The 22,771-nt window shown below is 37.8% G+C and overlaps 1 protein-coding gene across 17 annotated transcripts in view; it reads left to right on the top strand.

The window, feature by feature from the left end:
- Window positions 1-22,771, top strand: part of GPC5 (glypican 5) — a 1,599,230-nt gene that overhangs the window by 349,768 nt on the left and 1,226,691 nt on the right. For all 17 annotated transcript variants that reach the window (XR_007921151.2, XR_007921150.2, XR_007921155.2 and 14 more), the window contains exon 3: window positions 19,001-19,695. Coding sequence is in view for 13 of the 17 variants with exons in the window: in XM_017343550.3 (XP_017199039.2) it covers window positions 19,001-19,695 (695 nt within the window). In the remaining 4 variants the exon portion in view is untranslated. The remainder of the gene's footprint in view (window positions 1-19,000; window positions 19,696-22,771) is intronic.

Raw genomic sequence — 22,771 nt, 5'->3', positions numbered from 1 at the left:
CACCTTGATGTAAGGATGGAGGCATTGATTTTGGACTTCTGGCATTTAGAGCTGAGAAAGAATAAATTTATGTTGTTGAAAACATAAAACAGTAAATCTTTTTTAACTTGTTACAGCAGCAACAGGAACTAACCCAAATGCCCTCTGTGTTTGCTCATATTCTCATCTAAGTTCCTCTTTGCTGTGCCTACCGGAAGCCTCACCACCTGCAAGTTTTCTATGCCATCATTTCTGAGACTTGTGGTCATGTTCCCTTACTGATTCAACATTACCTTATTCTCATTCTTTTTACCTCTTCTGCCATCATGCCTGACCTCATCAGCATCCATGAGTCCTGCCAATAATCTGATTTCTATTAGTGCCCTAGAACACAGCCTTCTGCTTATTCAAGGAACTTCCTTCTGAAATTCCCATTCCCTCCAGCTTAGGCATCAACTTGTTTCTATCTGTATATGAAAATCCAGTAAATTCTACTTCCTGATAACAACAAACGCCTTGGAACCTCATGCCCCCAACCCAGAACTGCTTTGGTTCTCTATTTCCATTATAGCAAGGATTTGTGGAAGTTGTCTATACATACCTCAATCCTATTATCTTTGTGCTTACATTTTACAGAAGCAACATGTATCAAAGTCCTTAAGAGTCCCCTTTCTTGTTCTCATGGTCAATTGTTGCTCCCTGTTTCAGCTGTCTTCTTAATAGCATTCCACAAAGCAGATTACTTTTTTTATCCTTGAATAATTTCCTTTTCTTAACTTCTCAAAGACTTTGCTTTCCTGATTTTCTTTTTCCTTAACTGATTTCTTATTATTGTATTTCTTGCTGGTTTCTCTTTTTCCTCTGAATCTCTTGATTATTGCCTATGCTATCTCATTAGGTTATATCACCCAGTACCATGAATTTATTGTCCATGCCAATCACCTTCAGATTTCCATTTACAGCCTTTACATTTTTTTGATACCCTACTCATTTCATCTGATTGTATACTGATAAAAATGTTGCATTTCTAACGTGTATCACTCTTAAAATGTAAATTTGAACTTTTGATTCTCTGCTGTTATCATATACCAACACGGTGCCACCATCATCTTGCCATCTCAGTTAATGTTACCACTGCTGAAGCCCAAGATTCAGAGTTATATTTCTTTTATCCATTTCCCTTGCTCATCTGCCCTAAATGACAGGTCTTTTTGTCAGCTATTCTACCCCTATGGATGATGGGATCCCCTGTTGCAACGTAACTCCAACATCAGTCACCTAGACTGTTAGCAACTCCTTTTAACTGGGTGCTCTGCCTTCACTAGCTCCTACCCTAACATTCTGTTGTTTGTGCATCAGTGCTATGAGTCTTTAAAATGCTAACTAGATCATGTTATCATGTTTCTTTTATGTTTATAATTATCCAGTGGCTTCCCATTCCACATCTAAAATCTAACCCTTTTATGAAGGTCTGTGAAATCATCTGTGATTTGTCTGTGCTTACTTGTATGATATTTCTCTCCTTCTGTCCCTCCACAGTGCTCTAATCCCATGGATCTTTCCTCTGTTTATACAAAATCAGTTAGCTTCTTAATTTCCCGTTACCTTGCACTCTAGTTCTTGTCAACCCATAAACCACGCTTTTTTTTTTTTTTTCATCACTGAGGAATTCACCAAGTGCTGTCTCCTCTGAGAAAGTTTTCCTGCTCACGTTATCTAATGGCCAATCTTTAGGAAATGAATTTGCTCAGTTTGCCACAATCAATTTTTCAAGTTGCCAAATGAATATATATATTGCCAAGTCTCTCTCTCTCTCTGTCTGTGCGTGTGTGTGTGTGTGTGTGTATGAGCATATGTGGTAAATTCAGAAAGTCCCATAATAGCGATAGATTAATGAGAAAACTTTTCATTGTTATTTAATGAATTGATTACAAATTGTCATGAAAACTGCCTTATCAGTTGCTCTTCTCAGTTCTCTCTTTTTACTTTATGATACTTACTATAATAGTAAATCATACTTATTTACTTATTTTATCCTTTGCCTTCTGCTCTATCAAATCTAAGTATTGTGAGAATAGAAACTTGTAAAGTTTGTTCAGCTTTAGCTGCAAGCTATAGAATCAATCTTCAAAAATATTGATTGAATGGATGAATGAAGAAATCAGTATAACACAAAACTAGATTTGAATATATTGACTAAGGAATGGGCGATATGCCATGGCAGCCAAAAGTACAGAAAATATCATTTTCTTCAGATGACAAAAAAAGAGAAAATGAGGGTAGGAATTCTGAGGTGGTAGAATAAAAATATTTATTTAAGCAAATTTAGAATGTAAAACTTAACCAAAAGGATAAACACAAAAGAGAAAGCAAGGACTATCAGTGAAGGATAATGATCTACTTGTTCTATTAAAAATAGATTTTATAAATTATTAAACTATTTTGTATAGATATTTATATTGGATTGTATTTCTGAGTCCATTTGAAAGACATTAAGAAAATTTGATATAAAATCTTTGCCCCAAATAATAGATGAAACATTCTACAGTTAGTGGTTTGGCATTGATTTTATCTGGTACATGTGTGCTTAACTGAATTAAAACTTTACTTAAATAATCTATTGATTTTCAGAATATAAATGATTATAAGCTAATATTAGAAATAAATATGATGCAATATAATGACCAAATTAATGAAGACAGAAATGAGGAAGATGAAAAGTCCAGAAAGCAGTTTCAGTGTAGTCCTTGTCCTCAGAGACTGGATTAATTACCACTATTTTACTTCTTGGTGATACGGATTTATATTCCATTTGCTATTTATATGTTTAGATGAGTGATTTTTGAAGAAATATGTCACACTACATAGTATTAAAAATATGCTATTCAATTAATATGTCACAAAACTTGTATATTTTCATCCTGGAGGAAATTAAGGAGATGTGCAAATATAAAGGAAGAATTCAATAGAAACACTGATAGGATAAAGACCTAAGTATTTGAGTCTTATTTGAACGTGCTAACCACTTTTGGGCAGGCATTTGCCATGACTGTTAAGCTGTTATTTGAGATGCCTGTGCCCCACATCTGGAGTACCTGAATAAAAGTCCTGGATCTGCTCTTGATTCCCGCTTTCTGCTAATGCATACCCTGGTGGCAGCTGGTGATGGCTGAAGTGTTTGGGTTCCTGACACCCATGTGGGAGATGTGGGTTGTGATCTTGGTTTCTGGCTTTGACCCAAGCCCAGCCCTGGCCATTGCAGGCATTTGAATGACCTGGCAGATGGGAGTTCTGTCTCTTTATCTTTCAAATAAAATAAATAAATAAACTTTTAAATATCCTGTCTTCAGAGTGGCTATAATTATCCTCTGATAATTAAAGGAATTATAAAATATCCTATAAAATTATTGGAAAGCATTTTTCCCAAGAAGAGATGTAATTAACATTCACTGTAATGTATATGGTAAAAACTGATTGAGAAATTACTCTAAAATTTCTTATTTTTGTTTTCATCTGTTTTTAGTTTAATAGAGATACACAGTTTCAAGCAAAAGTATTTGTGAAGCAGCAGAGTAGTAATGACTCATCTGTTAAATGACATCAGCTGTGACTTGGATTGTAGCACACAGAAGTATAAATCCATGTTGAAAGTTTCTCTCCAACCAAGATATACAACTATAAAATCATCAATTTTCCATGGCTTATATGATTTAATCTTTTTCATCTATTTCATTGCTATATTTAAGGATATATGTGACCTTAAATTATAATTGATACTTCAATTTCATATCTTCAAATGTTCATATATAAAAATAATAAAAATATGAAAAGGATCATAAAATATATGTTCCTGTCATGCTGGAGAGGTTATTATAACAGTTGTTTCATGATCATTACTTTTTGAAATCAACTTTATGTTTCAACCAATAAAAGCCCTGTAAATATTAAGCTTTTCCTATTACAAAAGCCATCTGCATATAAATCTTCACTGATTTTGCAATTTGTCAAATTTAATTTTAAATCAATATCATCTGATTTTATGTTGAACAGTATAAATATAAATTTAACTCCTTGATGCAAGTGTCAGTTATCATTTGTGAGTATGGTAAAATGTCTCTAAAGAGAATATGAGCTAGGAAAAACTGAAGTAAAGCTCTTATCTTAGGTATTTGTTGGTAAATTATTATAGAAAGTTACTGTTGAAAATTAACACAGATGCAAACTTTCCACATTTTGACTTCACTTTTTGATGAGACAATTATGATTTTATGTATGAATAAATTAATGTTGTCATAAAGTTAGGAGGAGTTATCATTTTTCAGCAATTTGATTGTAGTATTTTATTCAGTCTACTACTCAAGCATTAAAAGAAAAGATGGAAATTATTCTGTTTTTAAAGGTTTGATATCACTGGAAAAAACTTTTAAAATGCTCAAAGAAAAACACAAAAATCAAAAAATGTCTTCTGTTCCTTAAGCAAGCTTAAAAATACTTTTTTCAATGTGTATTGCATTTTTAAATTTTGAATAGAAAGGACTGTATAGCTTGGGCGAGAAGTATTTCTTATGGAATAAAACTCTGTAATGAGAGAAATTAATATAGTTCCTCATTAATAATTAAGTAGATATGACATATTACTTGGTCCCAACCTACCTTGAATTTATAAACATTGATTTTGTATATGGATTGTGCTTTACATAGCAGCAGATATTTTGTCAGTTTATGCAGTTTTCTAGAAAGTTTAAAGTTTTTCTGATACTCATAATGTTAATTTGATAAAATAGAAAATTAACTTCTTGGCTAGCATAGTATGAGATCATAGTGAGAGTTTTATGTATTCAGATTTAATATAAAAACTAGTTTTGGTAACTTCAGTTCTGATTTTATAACTTTCATAAAGCTTTATTAGCAAAATCATTCAGTGGATTGAAATATAGATTACTCATTCTTTGGTATTTACATATTAAAATTTTATGAGGCTATTAGGATAAAAACTTATAAAATATGTTTATTGCTAAGAATCAAATGCATGTAGAACAATAGCTTACAGTTTTCTACATTGATTGGATTTAAAAATTTATGAACACAAACATACTAATATACATATATACATAATACATAATACAAAATACATAATACATGCTGAGTTAATTCAATTAACTGGCGTAGTTAAAAAGCAGGTTAAATACAGATTGAAACCACAAAAATTCCTTGTATTGTGATGAGTTACATTGACAAATCAATTTTAAAACATGGATTTATGTCTCGAGACTTGAGAAATAATCAGATGTTGATATTTGAGAACATGTAATCTCTTCTTCAAATTAGCCAAATCAATAAATAGTTATGAAAACTGAAATTTTAATAAATATGTTATGGTTAAGTGTTTAAATTAAATTTCACTATGACTCCTAAAATTTTTACCATTTTTCATTTTTAGTTTTAAAAAAGAATAAAACTAAATCAGATCAACCTTACACTAACTAAAGAGTTCAACAAATAGTATGAAGAAAAAACATTGTTCCTCAACAGTAGAGACAACAGCTGTAAATAATCATTGACAATAAAAATGCGAATTTTACTCCTATTAATTACATTTTAGTTCTCTGTTAGTTGCCATAGATGAGGGAAAACACATGGAATTTGTCTTTTTGGGACTGGCTTATTTCACCAAGTATATTGGTTTCCAGTTATAAAAGACAGGGGTCATTTTTACAGCTGAGTAGTATTCCATTGTGTATATATACCACAATTTCTTTATCCAGTCTTTAGTTGATAGACATCTGTGTTGTTTCCATATCTTAGCTATTGTGCTATGAGTCGCAATAAACATGGGGATGCAGATCACTCTTTTTATTTATCTGACAGGTAGAGTTATAGACAATGAGAGAGAAAGACAGAGATAAAGGTCTTCCTTCCATTGGTTCACTCCCCAAATGGCCGCTATCAAGCTGCGCCAATCTGAAGCCAGGAGCCAAGTGCCTCTTCCTGGTCTCCTATGCGGGTGCAGGGCCCAAGCACCTGGGCCATCCTCCACTGCGCCCCCGGGTTACAGCAGAGAGCTGGACTGGAAGAAGAGCAACCGGGACTACAACCTGGTGCCAATATGGGATGCTTGCACCACAGGCGGAGGATTAACCAAGTGAGCCGCAGCATTGGGTCCCCAAAACTACTCTTTCATATGCTGATTCCATTTCCCTTGGGTAAATCCCAGGAATGGGATTGCTGGGTAATACGGTATATCTATTTTCAGAATTCTGAGGCATCTCTCCTATCTTCCACAATGGCTGTACAGTTTTCATTTCCACCAACAGTGGATTAGGGTACCTTTTTTCCACATTCTCGCCACCATTTATTATTTGTTGATTTCTGTATGAAAGCCATTCTAACTGTGGTGAGGTAGAACCTCATTTTGGGTTTGATTTGCATTTCTCTGATATCTAGTGATCCTGAACATTTTTTATGTGATTATTGACAATTGAATTTCCACTCTTGAAAAATGCCTGTTCACGTTATTTGTCCATTTCTTAACTGATTGTTTTGTTGTTGTTGAGTCTCTTGTGCTCTTTATAGATTTTGGATATTAATTCTTTATCAATTGCATAGTTTGCAAACATTTTATCACATTTTGTCGGGTGCCTCTTCACGTTGCTGAGTGTTTCTTTTGCAATGCAGAAGCTTTTCAGCTTGATGTAATCCCATCTGTCAATTTTGGCTTTGATTGCCTGTTCTTCCAAGAAGTCTTTGCTTGTATCAATGTTTTGCAGTTTGCCCAATATTCTCCTGTACTAATTTGATGGTGTCAAGTCATAGATTCAGATCCTTGATCCATTTTGAGTTGACTTTTGTATAAGGTATAAGGTAGGGGGTCTTGTTTCATATTTCTGCATGTGGAGACCCAATTTTCCCAGCATCATTTGTTGAAGAGACTGTTCTTTCTCCAGGGATTTATTTTAGCTCCTTTGTCAAAGATTAATTGGTTGTTGATGTGTGGATTGATTTCTGGAATTTCTGTTCTGTTCAATTGGTGTACATGTCTGCATGTCTATTTCTATGCCAGTACCAGGCTGTTTTGATTATAACTGCTCTGTAATATGTTTTGAAATCTGATATTGTGATGCATTGATGGCTCATTTACTTGATCCCTTTCCAATCTCTTTATGTAGGCACCAATTGCTATATGCTTCCCTCTTAACACTGCTTTTGCTGTATCCAATAAGTTTGTGTATGTTGTATTGGCATATTCAATCATTTCCATAAATTTTCAAATTTATGTCTAGTTGATACGTTGATGTCCATTGATGAAAGTTGGGTGTTTCAGTCTCCTAATATTATCATATTGGAGTTTATGTCTCCCTTTAGATCCATTAGGATTTGTTTTAAGTAGCCAGATGCCCTGCACTGTGTGCATACACATTTATTATAGACACATTTCCTGTTGAACTGATCCTTTGATCATTCCTTTAACCTCCCTGTTGAACTGATCCTTTAATCATTTAATCCCTTAATCATTAATCCCTTTTTAAATGTTTCTTTTTATTTATTTGAAAGACAGATTACAGAGAGAGGTAGAGACAGAGAGAGGTCTTCCATCCACTGGTTCACTCCCTGGATGGCTGCAATGGCTAGAGCTGTGCCAATCTGAAGCCAGGAGCCAGGAGCTTCCTCTGGGTCTCCCATGTGGGTGCAGGAGCCCAAGGACTTGGGCCATCTTCTACTGCTATCCCAGGCCATAGCAGATAGCTGGATCAGAAGAGGAGCAGCCGGGACTAGAACCAGCGCCCATATGGGATGCCGCACTTCAGGCCAGGGCGTTAACCCACTGCGCAACAGCGCTGACCCCAAATCATCAATCCTTTGCAGGATTAATCATTCTTTAGTCATAGTGCCCATCTTTGTCTGTTTTAACAGCTTTTGTGTTAAAATTTATTTTATATGATATTAGGATAACTATACCTGCTCCTTTCTGCTTTCCATTAGCATGGAATATCTTTATCCATCCTTTCACTTTCAGTCTTTGAGTATCTTTGTGAGGTGTTTTTCTTAGGCAGCAAATAGATGGGTCTTATTTTTTATTAATAGGGTAAAACTTTGTTTTTATTTAAAAATTGCATGTTGGAATATCACTTAGAGTATATATGAATTAGGTGAGTTGTTTGTATTGCACTCAGATTAATACAGCAGTTATATGAACTTATCTGTCACACATACTTTAGAAACTCTGGTAGAGCAGCCAGCTTACTGTGCAGCTGGTTGAGCCAGGCCTGTAATGGTAGCATCCAATGTGGGTGTGCTAATTTGAGTCCCAGCTGCTTCACTTCTAATCCAGCTCCCTGCCAATGCACCTGGAAAAAAAAATAGAAGACGGCCCAAGTACTTGGCCCCCAGCCATCCCCACAAGAGACCTGGATTAGTTCTTGGCTCCTGGCTCCTGCTTGGCCAATAGCTGGCCAATTGGGACCAGCAGATGGAAAATCTCTCTCCCCTTTCTCTGTTTCTCATTTTCTCTTTCAAATAATAAATCCTAAAAAAAAAACCTTTGGAGAGCATATATGGATGCCTGATATAAGGGATCTTTAAATCTATAATTTTATCTTAAATGATTTGTAAATATTGCTTTTCAATCACTACTAGTAAATAAAATCATTTGTGATCTACATCTCCCAATTAATAACCACACATAACATAGTGAGAAAAATATGCCTATCTTATGAAAAAAATATATGCTTAGCAGTTTTATTTTAGTTCAATCCACAATGGTTCAGTTCTGTTTGCACACTTAAACTTGTGGATCTGTGAAAGCAGAGTAAGTGACTGAGAATGCAGCTTGGGGTATTAGACTGTTTTGGTGTATTGCTTGCAGAACCACTATAGAGGGATAGAGAGAACATTTTGTACTTATTTGCAACTGCAATATTTCAAAAACTGGTCAGCTCGAAAGAATCATCTGGCTGTTTGTTACACATATTTGTGGACCAACACAGACCTAGGTTAGAATTAGTTCAGAGGCCTGGTAACCTGTTCATTCTTCTTGGTGCTCAGATGATCTGGTCAGTTAGGGGGAAACAGTACTAAGACTCTCTTACTGGGCAGAGCTGATAGTCTCAATTGGTGCCTTCAGTTACTATTCCATTTTCATTTATTTCATTTATTAATATGTGATTTAAACTCTAGAGGGCACTAGAAATGCATGGATAACAGGAGTTCTGCCTAGTTAACAGTATAGCCAATAGACCTCTGTGTTGCAGTAGAGCTACAAAAAGCCTTTAAAAGTGGTTTCCTGGCCGGCACCACAGCTCACTTGGCTAATCCTCCACCTGCGGTGCCGGCACCCCGGGTTCTAGTCCTGGTTGCTCTTCTTCCAGTCCAGTTCTCTGCTGTGTCCTGGGAGGGCAGTGGAGGATGGCCCAAGTGGAGGATAGTCCCTGCACCTGCATGGGAGTCCAGGAGGAAGCACCCGGCTCCTGGCTTCGGATGGATGCAGTGCTGGCCGTAGTGGCCATTAGGGGAGTGAACCAACAGAAGGAAGACCTTCTTCTCTGTCTCTCTCTCTCACTGTCTATAACTCTCTCTCTGACTTTCTCTCTCAGTGTCTAATTCTGCCTGGCAAAAAAAATAATAATAAAAAAAGTGGTTTCCTTTTACTAGAGGTTAGATGACACTTGAAACATCACATGAAAGTCTGGAACCCAATGTGGATCAGCATCAGATCAAAGTCAGAATATATGACATGGGGCTGGTGTTGTGGCTCAGAGTTTTAAGCCACCGCTTGAATTACCTGCCTCCTTCTTGCAATGGCTGTTCTAGTTCCAGCTACTCTGTACTTCCTATCCATCTTCCTTTTGATGCACCCAGGAGGCAGTGGATGATGGTCCAAGTACTTGGGTCCCTGCCACTCACGTGGGAGACCCAAACAGAGTTCCCTGCTCCTGGTTTTGGCTTGGTGCATAGCCTTGCTGTAGCATGCATTTGGGGAGTGAACCAAGCACTTGGACCATCCTCCACTGCTCTCCCGGGCCACAGCAGAGAGCTGGACTGGAAGAGGAGCAACCAGGACTAGAACCCGGGGTGCCAGCACTGCAGGCAGAGAATTAGCCTAGTGAGCAACGGCGCCGGCCAATAAATCTTAAAAAAGAATACTTGACATTTTGACATTTGTATTTTTTATGAAAATGTATTTTCTTTGTGAAGATACAGGCATGTTCATGACACCGTTCTACTTCATGAGTAATTCATGAGAAGTAGTTTTTTATTATTTTATTTTTCAACTGTTCTTCCATCTTTCTTGAAAAATAAACTCAAACAGTAATTTTATTACCAAATTATTGTATGGTCATTAACAAACTAACTAAAGATGACTATAAGATTGGGGCTATGAAAGATTATTATATTTTATGATTAATTATCCATTGACAAGCCATTATCATTATTTAGGCTAATTATAAAATGTAATTACTAGTATATCCAAGTTGGTTTATCACTGTCATCATTTATTTAAATAGCATTTGCTGATTATTCTAACGCACATTTTTAGTTTTTCTCCCTTAATTTGTAGATATGTTACTCTTAGTCCTTTCTCTTTTAAAATTTTTATATTATTTTGTTTAAATGAAAAGAGAGAGAGAGAATCTCGTATCTGCTGGTTTACTCTTCAAATGCCCATGATAGGGATGTCCAGGGCTCCGAGTCCACACATCGGCACTGGAAGGGGAGGTGAGCTCAATAACCCGAGACATTGGCGGGGAAACGGGGGTCAGAATCTAGAGGGGGGCCGGAAAGTGCAGCAGACTCACTACTGGAAAGAAGGAAAAAAAAAAGCTTGGGGGTTTCTCGCTCCCCCAACCTTGCAAAGGTTGTAAGGCTGCAAGGCTTGAAGAATTTGCAAGAGACAAAGAGCAGGCCCCCTCTCTGGATTTACATATCAACAGGGGAGAGCTAAAGAACTGAGTCACTACAATTCAGTAGCCTAGGCAACCCAGTGGGAGTCCAGAGGAGCCTATACAGACTCTTTGGGTAGAAGCCAGAGACTGGAAGCTAAATACCATCAATTCTGCACAGCCTTGCTGTGTGGTATTACTTCCCCCTGAATAAATTAAATAAATAAATAAATAAATAAATAAATAAAAAGAGAGAGATTTACCACGCATAACCTGAGGGTGTCACCTTTGCACACCCTTAACCAGGAAGAACCAAGCAGAGCTCTCAGGCCACACCCATCTCAAGCCCCCAAGGCTCCTCCAACAGCAGGCAGTCCACTTAACACGGACATAGTACAAAATAAAAAAAAAAATTAAAAAAAAAAACGCACAATGACGAAAGAAGAATTAACTATGCCAAGCAACAAACACAGAAATTGAGGGAACAAGATGAACGATGACACTATGATGCCTCCAAATAAACAAAACACCCCAAACCAAGATTATGAAGATGATGAGATAGAAGAAATGCAAGATACAGATTTCAAAAAATTTATGATAAGAACATTTAGAAGTTTTCAAAAGCATCCTTGAACTACAGAAATCCTTATTGGACAGGATTGAAAATCTCTCTCGTGAAAATGAAATTTTAAGGAAGAATCAAAATGAAACTCAGAAACTAGTAGAACAGGAAAGTGTGATAGTGAAGAGAAATCAAAATGAAATGAAGAGCTCAATAGATCAAATGACAAACACATTAGAAAGCCTTAAAAACAGAATGGGTGAAGCAGACGAGAGAATATCGGACTTAGAAGATAGAGCACAGGAAAACATACAGTCAAACCAAAGAAAAGAAGAGGAAATTAGAAATCTAAAAAATATTGTTGGGAATCTACAGGATACTATTAAAAAAAACAACATTCGAGTTCTAGGAGTTCCTGAAGGCATGGAGAGAGAGAAAGGATTAGAAGGCCTTTTTAGTGAGATACTAGCAGAGAACTTTCCAGGTTTGGAGAAGGACAGAGATATCCTAGTACAGGAAGCTCATAGGACCCCCAATAAACATGACCAAAAGAGATCCTCACCACGACACGTGGTAATTAAACTTACCACAGTGAAACATAAAGAAAAGATCCTAAAATGTGCAAGAGAGAAACGTCAGATTACTCTCAGAGGATCTCCAATCAGACTCACAGCAGACTTCTCATCAGAAACACTACAGGCTAGGAGGGAATGGCGAGACATAGCACAGGTGCTAAGAGAGAAAAATTGCCAGCCCAGAATATTATATCCTGCCAAGCTCTCATATGTGAATGAAGGTGAAATAAAGACCTTTCATAGCAAACAGAAATTGAAAGACTTTGTGGCCACTCGTCCGGCCCTGCAAAGGATACTTAAAGATGTGCTACACTCAGAAACACAGAAACACGGCCATCAATATGAAAGAAGGTAAAGGAAGAAAACCTACCAGTAAAAGAGCATGGGAAGCTCAAAGCATATACTAGAAAATATCTCCGGGAAAAGGGCAGGGCAAAGTCACTACGTATCAATAGTCACATTAAATATTAATGGTCTGAATTCTTCAGTTAAAAGACACCGTTTGGCTGATTGGCTCAAAGAACACAACCCAACTATTTGTTGCCTACAAGAAACACATCTCTCTAACAAAGAGGCAGGCAGATTGAAAGTGAAAGGTTGGAAAAAGATATTCCATGCCAACAGAAACCAAAAAAAAGAAGGTGTAGCCATATTAATATCAGACAAAATAAACTTTAATACAAAAACTGTTAAGAGAGACAAAGGGGGGACTATATAATGATTAAGGGTTCAATTCAACAGGAAGATGTAACTATTATAAATGTATATGCACCTAATTACAGGGCACTGGTCTATTTAAAAGATATGTTAAGGGACTTAAAGGGAGATTTAGATTCCAATACAATAGTACTGGGGGACTTCAATACTCCACTCTCAGAAATAGACAGATCATCCAGACAGAAGATCAACAAGGAAACAGCAGATTTAATTAACACTATTGCCCAAATGGATCTAACAGATATCTACAGAACTTTCAATCCTACATCTACAGGCTTCACATTCTTCTCAGCAGTGCATGGAACCTTCTCTAGGATTGATCACATACTAGGCCATAAAGCAAGTCTCAGCAAATTCAAAAGAATTAGAATCATACCATGCAGCTTCTCAGACCATAAAGGAATGAAGCTGGAAATTAGCAACTCAGGAAACCCCAGAAAGTATGCAAACACATGGAGACTGAACAACATGCTCCTGAATGAACACTGGGTCATTCAGGAAATCAAAAGAGAAATCAAAAACTTTCTGGAAGTAAATGAAGACAACAACACAACATATCAAAACTTATGGGATACAGCCAAAGCAGTATTGAGAGGCAAATTTATAGCAATAGGTGCCTATATCAAGAAATTGGAAAGGTACCAAATAAATGAGCTTTCAGCGCATCTCAAGGACCTAGAAAAACTGCAGCAAACCAAACCCAAATCTAGTAGAAGAAGAGAAATAATTAAAACCAGAGAAGAAATTAACAGGATTGAATCCAAAAAAACACTACAAAAATCAGCCAAGCGAGAAGCTGGTTTTTTGAAAAAATAAACAAAATTTACACCCCATTGGCCCAACTAACTAAAAAAAGAAAAGACCCAAATCAATAAAATCAGAGATGAAAAAGGAAACGTAACAACAGACACCACAGAAATAAAAAGAATCATCAGAAATTACTACAAGGACCTGTATGCCAGCAAACAGGAAAATCTATCAGAAATGGATAGATTCCTGGACACATGCAATCTACCAAAATTGAACCATGAAGACATAGAAAACCTAAATAGACTCATAACTGAAACAGAAATTGAAACAGTAATAAAGGCCCTCCCAACAAAGAAAAGCCCAAGACCAGATGGATTCACTGCTGAATTCTACCAGACATTTAAAGAAGAACTAATCCCATTTCTTCTCAAACTATTCAGAACAATCGAAAAAGAGGGAATCCTCCCAAATTCTTTCTATGAAGCCAGCATCACCTTAATCCCTAAGCCAGAGAAAGATGCAGGACTGAAAGAAAATTACAGACCAATATCCCTGATGAACATAGACGCAAAAATCCTCAATAAAATTCTGGCCAATAGAGTACAACAACACATCAGGAAAATCATCCACCCAGACAAAGTGGGATTCATCCCTGGTATGCAGGGATGGTTCAACATTCGCAAATCAATCAATGCGATTCACCACATTAACAGACTGCAAAAGAAAAACCATGTGATTATCTCAATTGATGCAGAGAAAGCATTTGATAAAATTCAACACCCTTTCATGATGAAAACTCTAAGCAAATTGGGTATAGAAGGAACATTCCTCAATATAATCAAAGCAATTTATAAAAAACCCACAGCCAGCATCTTATTGAATGGTTAAAAGTTGGAAGCATTTCCACTGAAATCTGGCACCAGGCAGGGATGCCCACTCTCACCACTGCTATTTAACATAGTTCTGGAAGTTTTAGCCAGAGCCATCAGACAAGAAAAAGAAATGAAAGGAATACAAATTGAGAAGGAAGAAGTCAAACTATCCCTTTTTGCAGACGATATGATTCTTTACTTAGAGGATCCAAAGAACTCTACTAAGAGACTATTGGAACTCATAGAGGAGTTTGGCAAAGTGGCAGGATATAAAATCAACGCACAAAAATCAACAGCCTTTGTATACACAAGCAACGCCATGACTGAGAAAGAACTGCTAAGATCAATCCCATTCACAATAGCTACAAAAACAATCAAATACCTTGGAATAAACTTAACCAAGGACGTTAAAGATCCCTATGATGAGAATTACAAAATCTTAAAGAAAGAAATAGAAGAGGATACCAAAAAATGGAAAAATCTTCCATGCTCATGGATTGGAAGAATCAACATCATCAAAATGTCCATTCTCCCAAAAGCAATTTACAGATTCAATGCAATCCCAATCAAGATACCAAAGACATTCTTCTCAGATCTAGAAAAAATGACGCTGAAATTCATATGGAGGCACAAGAGACCTCAAATAGCTAAAGCAATCTTGTACAACAAAAACAAAGCCGGAGGCATCACAATACCAGATTTCAGGACACACTACAGGGCAGTTGTAATCAAAACAGCATGGTACTGGTACAGAAACAGATGGATAGACCAATGGAACAGAATTGAAACACCAGAAATCAATCCAAACATCTACAGCCAACTTATATTTGATCAAGGATCTAAAACTAATTCCTGGAGCAAGGACAGTCTATTCAATAAATGGTGCTGGGAAAACTGGATTTCCACGTGCAGAAGCATGAAGCAAGACCCCTACCTTACACCTTACACAAAAATCCATTCAACGTGGATTAAAGACCTAAATCTACGTCCTGACACCATGAAGTTATTAGAGAACATTGGAGAAACCCTTCAAGATATTGGCACAGGCAAAGAATTTCTGGAAAAGACCCGGGAGGCATAGGCAGTCAAAGCCAAAATCAACTATTGGGATTGCATCAAATTGAGAAGTTTCTGTACTGCAAAAGAAACACTCAGGAGAGTGAAGAGACAACCGACAGAATGGGAAAAAATATTTGCAAACTATGCAACAGATAAAGGGTTAATAACCAGAATACAAAGAGATCAAGAAACTCCCCAAGAACAAAACAAACAACCCACTAAAAGATGGGCCAAGGACCTCAATAGACATTTTTCAAAAGAGGAAATCCAAATGGCCAACATGCACATGAAAAAATGTTCAAGTTCACTAGAAATCAGGGAAATGCAAATCAAAACCACAATGAGGTTTCACCTCACCCCGGTTAGAATCGCTCACATACAGAAATCTACCAACAACAGATGTTTGCGAGGATGTGGGGAAAAAGGGACACTAACCCACTGTTGGTGGGAATGCAAACTGGTCAAGCCACTATGGAAGTCAGTCTGGAGATTCCTCAGAAACCTGAAGATAACCCTACCATTCGACCCAGCCATCCCACTCCTTGGAATTTTCCCAAAGGAGTTTAAATTGGCAAACAAAAACGGTCTGCACCCTAATGTTTATCACAGCACAATTCACAATAGCCAAGACCTGGAACCAACCTAAATGCCCATCAACAGTAGACTGGATAAAGAAATTATGGGATATGTATTCTTTAGAATATTATACCGCAGTAAGAAACAAGGAAATCCAGTCATTTGCAACAAAATGGAGGAATCTAGAACACATCATGCTGAGTGAATTGAGCCAGTCCCAAAGGGACAAATACCATATGTTTTCCCTGATCGGTGACAACTGACTGAACACCAAAAAGGAAACCTCCTGAAGTGAAATGGACACTATAAGAAACGGTGACTTGATCAGCATAGCCCTGACTGTTAATGAACAACTTAATACATTATCCCTCTTAGTAGTTTTTTTGTCTGTTCTACTTAATATGACTGGTTTAATTCTGTAATTTATACACAGATATTCTTAAGTGTTGAAAATTAACTGAAATGTGATCCCTGTTAAACATAAGAGTGGGGATAAGAGAGGGAAGATATGTACAATTTGGGACATGCTCAAGCTGACCTGCCCCAAATGGTAGAGTTAGAAACATACCAGGGGATTCCAATTCAATCCCATCAAGGTGGCATGTACCAATGCCATCTCACTATTCCAAGTGATCAATTTCAGTTCACAATTGATCATAATGAAAGGACTAAGAGTCAAAGGGAGCACATAAACAAGTCTTGTACTGTCGCTCTCTGTCTTCGTGGAGGAACGACACAGGACCCTGCGCTGTTCTTTTGTCTGCTCGGCCCTCCCCGGGTTTGCTGCTGGTTCTTCCCAGGTTGGCTACCGTCCCTTCCACCTCCGTGGAAGGGCGGTTCCCCCTGGCCACTTTCCCTACTTCCGCAGGGGAGCGGCACACCGCTGGCTGGCTCTCTCGGGGGCTGCACAGGTGTTCCTTCAGATAGATGTTTCTGGTGCATGTTGTCTCTCTCCTCCTTTATAGTCCTCTTCCACCAATCCGTGCTCTGCTACCCACACGCCGAGTACGCTGCTCTCCTCCAATCAGGAGTAGGTCCTACAGTTTATTGGTTGAACTGGAGGCAGCTGTGTAGAAGCTGTTTCTCCCTTCTCAGCGCCATATTGTGGAAGAGCAGATGCATAGAATAAGTCTTAATTCCAGTAACTTAGTCTAGTCCGAGTTGCTCCCCACAAGTACCTGCTAACACTAACCGATAGAATAAATAAAGGGGAGAGTGATCCAGCATGGGAAGTGAGATACTCAGCAGACTCATAGAATGGCAGATGTCCTAAACAGCACTCTGGCCTCAGAATCAGCCCTAAAGGCATTCGATCTGACTGAAGAGCCCATGAGAGTACTTTAGGCATGGAAAGCCAAGACACTCTGGCAAAAGATCTCTGTGAGTGAGATCCCAGTGGAAAGAACAGGTCTTCAAAGAAGGAGGTACCTTTCTCTGAAGGGAGGAGAGAACCTCCACTTTGACTATGACCTTGTCTAAACAAGATAAGAATCAGAGAACTCAGAGGACTTCCATAGCCTTGGAAACTCATGACTGGAGCATAGGGAGATTACTGATGCCATAGACAGGAGTGTCAATTGGTAAAGTCAACAACAGGAGTCACTGTGCACTTACTTACTCCTCATGTAGGATCTCTGTCCTTAATGTGCTGTACATTGAGATTTAATGCTATAATGAGTACTCAAACAATATATTTCACTTTGTGTTTCTATGGGGGTGCAAACTGTTGAAATCTTTACGTAATGCATACTAAACTGATCTTCGGTAAAAAAAAAAAAAAAAGAAATTATCAATTCCCAACTTGAGTCTCACTGGGATTAAACATGACAACAGGTCTGATCTGATTTCATCATCATTTAAAAAAATCATCTATTATTTTTCACTTTATGTTTCAGTGTGGGAGCAAACTGTTGAAATCCTTACTTAATGTATACTAAGCTGATCTTCTGTATATTAAGATAATAGAAAATGAAACTTGATGTGAATGGAAGGGAAGAGGGAGTGGGAAAGGGGAGGGTTGCGGGTGGGAGGGATGTTATGGGGGGGAAGCCATTGTAATCCATAAGCTGTACTTTGGAAATTTATATTCATTAAATAAAAGTAAAAAAAAATGCCCATGATAGCTGAGGCTGGTTCAGGCCAAAGTCATGTGCTGCCTCCTATGGTGTCCATTAGAGGAAGCTAAAATTGCATAGAATTGCCAGCAGAGCTGAGACTTGAAGCAAGGCATTTAGATATGGAATGTGGACATTCCAAGATGCACCTTAACCACTGTGCAAACACCCACCCCTATTCTTGGTTCTTTAAGAAGAGAAATTGATTTGGACGCATCAATTATATAAGTAAGAAGTAATATATTGCACAGTAAATTCAATATATTGCACAGTAAAGTCTTTGAAGGTAGGATGATATGACAATGGACTATAATTTAAAGGTGATCACAGTCATTTTCATCGAATAGCAGCACTTATTTTCCCATGATTAACAAGGTGTGATAATTTACAGGTAGTTTGATAGTAAAAGATTTTGTTTCTTTTTAGTTTAAATGTTAAGAAGTCTGAGGATTGTCATGTTTTTCTTTGGAAAATTAGCCTCTCTATAGTAACTGTTGCATAATTTATAAGCTTTCATTCAGGAAAAAAAAAGCAAAAGCTACAAAACTTAAGCAGGGGTGAAACAACTATTTAATATCGTTGTTTATAAGTAATGAACTTCAGATATGAAAAACATTTCTCAGTGACAAGCTTTCTATCACTAGTGGAATATGGATAACTATAGAATAAAACAACAAGCCATGATTAACGCATGTTTAGCAGTCTTTGGTTCTAGGAACTATATCTCTATAAAGCTTGTGTGTTGTTTATAGTGACCATTGTTTCCAGCTATCATTTTGAAAAGCTTATTTTTTAGTAGGCTGAGCATTATGATTTAGATCCTTAGGTTAGCTTGATGCATTAAACTCATTAACTATCCAGAACAGTTTTAACATGTGTACTAAAAGTCTTTTCATCCTTTTTCTCTGTTTTGTTACAGAAACCCTTGAAACTCTCATCAAACAAGCAGAAAATTATACCAGTATCCTTTTTTGCAACACTTACAGGAACATGGCCTTAGAGGCTGCTGCTGCAGTTCAGGAGTTCTTCACTGATGTAGGGCTTTATTTATTTGGTGTGGATGTCAATCCAGAAGAATTTGTAAACAGATTTTTTGACAGTCTTTTTCCTCTGGTCTACAACCACCTCATTAACCCCGATGTGACTGACAGTTCCCTGGAATACTCAGAATGCATCCGCATGGCTCGTCGAGAAGTTAGTCCGTTTGGTAGTATTCCCAAAAGAGTAATGGGGCAGATGGGAAGGTCACTGTTGCCCAGCCGCACCTTTCTGCAGGCACTCAATCTAGGCATTGAAGTCATCAATACCACAGACCACCTACGCTTCTCCAAAGAGTGCAGCAGAGCCCTCCTGAGGATGCAGTACTGCCCCCACTGCCAGGGGCTGACTCTCAGTAAGCCTTGCATGGGGTACTGCCTTAATATTGTAAGAGGCTGCCTGGCCCACATGGCAGAGCTTAATCCACACTGGCATGCATACATCCGGTCCTTGGAAGAGCTGTCAGATGCAATGCACGGGACGTATGACATTGAACATGTGCTCCTAAACTTCCACTTGCTCGTGAATGATGCCATAATGCAGGCTCACATCAATGGACAAAAATTATCAGAACAGGTAAGCAGCCTTTCCATACTTCCCAGCTGATTTCTTAGAAATTAAAGATTAACATAAATGGATACTCTGTAATTAACACACAATTATTCTTAGGTGTTTAAATTTAACAGAAAAGTGATCCCTGTTAAATATAAGAGTAGGAATAAGAGAAGGAGGAGATGTACAATTTGGGACATGCTCAATTTGACTTGCCCCAAATGGTAAATTAGAAACGTGCCAAGGGATTCCAATTCAATGCCATCTCATTAGTCCAAGTGATCAATTTCTGTTCACAATTTATCATAATGATAGGTCTAAGAGTCAAAGGGATCATATAAACAAGACTAGTGTCTGCTAATACTAACTGATAGAATTAAAAAGGAGAGAATGGTCCAACATGGGAAGCAGGATACACAGCAGACTCATAGAATGTTAGATGTCCTAAACAGCACTCTGGCCTCAGAATCAGCCCTCAAGACATTCGATCTGGCTGAAGAGCCCATAAGAGTACTTTAGGCATGGAAAGCCAAGATACTCTGCCAAAAAAAAAAAAAAAAAAAAAGGACGTAAGTGAAAGATGTCTGCGAGTGAGATCCCCGTGGAAAGAATGGGCCATCAAAGAAGGAGGTACCTTTCTCTGAAGGGAGCAGAGAACTTCCACTTTGACTATGACCTTGTCTAAATAAGATCGGAGTCAGTGAACTCAAAAGGCTTCCATAGCTTTGGCAACTCATGACAAGAGCCTAGGGAGATTACTGATGCCATAAACAAGAGTGTCAAATTATTGTTAAGTCAACAACAGGAGTCACTGTGCACTTACTCCTCATGTAGGATCTCTGTCCTTAATGTGTTGTTCAATGTGAATTAATGCTATAACTAGTACTGAGACAGTATTTTACACTTTATGTTTTGTGTGGGTGCAAACTTTACTTAATACGTACTAAGTTGATCTTCTATATATAAAGATAATTGAAAATGAATCTTGATGCGAATGGTTGGGAGAGGGTGTGGGAGATGGGAAGGTTATAGGTGGTAGGGAAGTTAAGGGGTGGGGGGGAGAAGCCATTGTAATCCATTAGGTGTACTTTGGAAATTTACATTTATTAAATAAAAGTTAAAAAATAAATGGATACATAGAAAGATAGATAGATATGACATTTCTAATCATTAACATGTAACCATGTGCTTTCAAGTTGGGGCAGTATAACAGATTTTTACTTTTGAAAATAGGAAAATGTATACGTTGACATATTTGATTAACGGGATTATATCTTGTATATTTTACATCAAAATTTTGATTCACTAAAATACCACTTTCTCTCCTAAGTTCGAAGCCTTCTCAGTGGCTATTTAGTTCAGTAGTGTTGTAAGAGCTCAGATTTAAAGTAAGAAACAGCATACATTTGAATCTATAATCGGCAGTGATGAGATCCATAAAGTTAGGCAAGTCTCTTAGCCTTTTGTGAGCGTAAATATTCTCGTTGACCAAAAAGAAATAGTAACACATAACTTTTGAGGTATTATATTTTGAAAGATGGGTTTTATGTATGCAAACCACCTAGTAATGTGTTTAGCCCTCAAAATATGGGTAGTTATTGTTAGAATTTTGAAGGTATTTAGCTTTAAAGTAGAAAATATTGGTTATGTATGCATGAAGACTTGATAGCTTGGTGTCTTTAGGAGTCTTTAGGATTGGTCACAGTGATAGTGTGATGATTTTTTCAAATGTGTCATGGTGTTTTATTCCTGGTAGACTAAGAAGTTTTTGAAACAAAATCATCAAATTGGAGAATGTGAGATTTCCTATTTCTCACTCTTCTGTAGGGCCTTTTCTTTTTCTTTTTTCTTTATTCACAGGCTGTCTTAGTAACCATTCTCATTTCAATACAGTGAGCAGGACATGCTGCTGATGGTTTTCCTGATTCTTTTTAATGTGAGCAAAACTGTTTTCCCCAGTGCCACTGATTGAAGGAATAAACATTCTCATCATTACCTCTATATGCCAAAACATTTAATGTATTCCTGATAGAAATTGGTTCTGAAAAGCTGCATGACTAACAACTTCCTTCCTTTCTCTTCCTAACTCTGAGGTTTTTGCAGGGTCACTGTGAGCCTATATGGTTCATTTATGCAAAGTGAAAATACCACCCACTTAAAGTGGGTGGGCCACTGTGATAGGAGTAGAATGTGAATTGGATTTTGACACACACTCCTTGTTCCATTCTACTGAGTGTCCCTAATGGTGAACAAGGTTCCTGAGTTCATACAATAATGCTTGTCATTTTGTAAGATTTATTTATTTATTTGAGAGGCAGAATTACAGAAAGAGCAAGAGAATGAGACACACAGAGAGATATCTTCCATGTACTGGTTCACTCCCCAAATGGATGCGACTGTCATGAGTATGTCAGGCCAAAGCTGGGAACCAGGAGCTTCTCTGGGTCTCCCACTTAGGTGGCAGGGGCCCAAGTACCTGGGCCATCTTCTGTTGCTTTCCCAAACATGATAACAAGGAGCTGGATTGGAAATGGAGCAGCCAGGACTCAAACCAGTACCCATATGGGATGCCAGAATTGCAGGCAGTAGCTTAACTCTCTGTGCCACAATGCTATTGCCCCTTTACAAAATTTATTTATTTATTTCAAAGGCAGAGTTACAGAGACAGAGAGAAAATGAGAGACAAGCAGAGAATATGGTCCTGGTCTTTTTGTTTTCTCTCATCCTTTAGGAAAATTAGATATTAGAACCATTTCAAGGGACACAATAAACCAACTCAAGAGAAGATACAAATGACTTTTTTTTTTTTTTTTGACAGGCAGAGTGGACAGTGAGAGAGAGAGAGACAGAGAGAAAGGTCTTCCTTTGCCGTTAGTTCACCCTCCAATGGCCGCCGTGGCCAGCACGCTGCTGCTGGTGTACCACGCTGATCCGAAGGCAGGAGCCAGGTGCTTCTCCTGGTCTCCCATGGGGTGCAGGGCCCAAGAACTTGGGCCATCCTCCACTGCACTCCTGGGCCACAGCAGAGAGCCGGCCTGGAAGAGGGGCAACTGGAACAGAATCCGGTGCCCCGACCGGGACTAGAACCTGGTGTGCCGGC

This window comes from Oryctolagus cuniculus, chromosome 9 (assembly GCF_964237555.1).
Source record: "Oryctolagus cuniculus chromosome 9, mOryCun1.1, whole genome shotgun sequence".
NCBI classification, from domain to species: domain Eukaryota; kingdom Metazoa; phylum Chordata; class Mammalia; order Lagomorpha; family Leporidae; genus Oryctolagus; species Oryctolagus cuniculus.
The sequence above is the reverse complement of the archived record's forward strand: the minus strand, read 5'-3'. Positions and strand labels throughout refer to the sequence as shown.